Source organism: Pteropus alecto, unplaced genomic scaffold, assembly GCF_000325575.1.
Source record: "Pteropus alecto unplaced genomic scaffold, ASM32557v1 scaffold189, whole genome shotgun sequence".
In the NCBI taxonomy this organism is placed as follows: Eukaryota; Metazoa; Chordata; class Mammalia; order Chiroptera; family Pteropodidae; genus Pteropus; species Pteropus alecto.
In genome coordinates, this window is record NW_006442117.1 from 636,787 (window position 1) to 638,513 (window position 1,727).

General features: G+C 63.6%; 1 protein-coding gene across 1 annotated transcript in view; it reads left to right on the top strand.

Moving 5' to 3' along the window:
- The window catches only part of TRIM67 (tripartite motif containing 67), a 47,595-nt gene that overhangs the window by 38,725 nt on the left and 7,143 nt on the right, over positions 1-1,727 (top strand). The window contains exon 5 of the mRNA XM_015596243.1: positions 686-845. Within this exon, the coding sequence (XP_015451729.1) occupies positions 686-845 (160 nt within the window). The remainder of the gene's footprint in view (positions 1-685; positions 846-1,727) is intronic.

Genomic DNA, 1,727 nt, shown 5'->3' on the forward strand with positions numbered 1-1,727 from the left:
AGCCCGCATGTCTTCCAGGTGACCGTGGCCAGCAGCCCAGCGCAGCCCTGCGGGGCGTCCCAGCAGCGAGGCTGACCGCGGTCTGGGCGTCTCTCGGGAGCATGGCATTGGAAGCGTGGCCATGGTTCGGGCGGGAGCTCAGCCCTCCGTCTGTGGGGAAGTGATAGAACCACCTGCTTGGTCCCCAAGAAGGGCACGCGGGGTCACGGCTGCACAGGGACACGGGCGAATGTCTGAGCGGGCAGGACCTTCCTGCACAGGAGAGCGGAGCTGTGGGTGACATGCGGTGAGTTTGGAGCAGAAGCCGTAGAGCAAGCTGGAGCGAGCCCCCCAGTTCTGGGGGCGTGGGACGCGCAGGCAGACTCCGCGGCAAACCGCCAGCACCCCTCGCTTTGCAGGGTACTCGCTTTAGCAAAAGAGGTACACTGAGGAATGCTCTGCGTATTTCAAAAGTATCACGTTTCACAAGAGGGTTTCTTCGCGTGGCTGGCGCCTCGTTTTACAGCGTGATATGAACCACGCGGTGCGTCCGCCTTGGCCCCGTGTCACACCGGACGGCCATTTCCTCTCTGCCACGCCTGGAACACGCCAGAGCCAGAGACGAAGCAGCCCCGGCCTCGCTCAGCACTTGCCTGGCGATGTCTCCTGTGCAAACCGACAGCCTGAACTCTGTGCCCCCTTGTAGATCTCGGACGCTCTGATCAAGCGTGTCCAGGTGTCTCAGGAGCAGTGGGTCAAGGGCGCTCTGGAGCCGAAAGTGTCCGCGGAGTTTGACCTGACGCTGGACAGCGAGCCGCTGCTGCTGGCCATCCACCAGCTGGACTTCATTCAGATGAAATGTAGGGGTGAGCTGGGGCCGGCCCCGTTCAGGCAGGGTGTCCCCTCTGAGGGGGCTGCTTAGTGCCACCGCGAGACCTGTGCTACGGGGAGGGCGTGGCCCTGGAGGGGGTGCGGGGGGAGGAGGCTGTTCCCCATGCTGCTCTGGACAGGATGGGGTGGCGGGGCCCAGGGGCCGTGGGAAGGGGGACAGCAGATCCCAGGGACGAAGGGGCCTGCTCCACACTGGTGAACCGAGGCCGGGAGCCAGGCTGCCATCGGGCAGGGGCTCCGCCCCGCTGAACCCTCAGCGGAACCTGGAAGACCACGCCCTCCCGTTTGGCGCCAAATCAAAATCCAGAGTTTTCACAAACATCACGTTGCAATTTTCCCTTTAAAAAACGTCAGCGTTGGCTACACTTGTTTCTAAATTCTTTTGAGCCGAAACCCGGCTCTGGGCTGGAAGCATTCTCCAGTCTTGCCCTGACGGAGTGGCTGATCTGCTTGATGCAAAGCAAAGCCCTACGGGTTCACTGGCCCCTTCTCCATGCTCGCCCCTCCCTCCCGGTCCGGTCCCCTGGGCCTTTGAAATGCTCCCAGCCAAAGGGGTAAATGTGTCTTTGCATTCCACCCGGCCGTGTGTGAGCTGCACGCTGGCCTGTGCGGGCTCCGGGTCGGGGTCTGCCTGAATTCCCACGGGCTCCCGTCCTCTGAGAGTCAAAAGCAGCAGTCTCAGTGGGTGGGCAGTGGGGAGAGGACTGTCCCCGGGTGGGGCTGGGGCACCGCTGTGGCCTCCGAGGGTCCAGGACACCTCTGGGGGAGGAATGCGCAGGCCCCTGGGCCTCAGCCAGCCGCCTTGAGACTGCGGTGGCGGCTTCTGGCCAGTGGGGGAGTCAGGCTCTTTCCCGCTG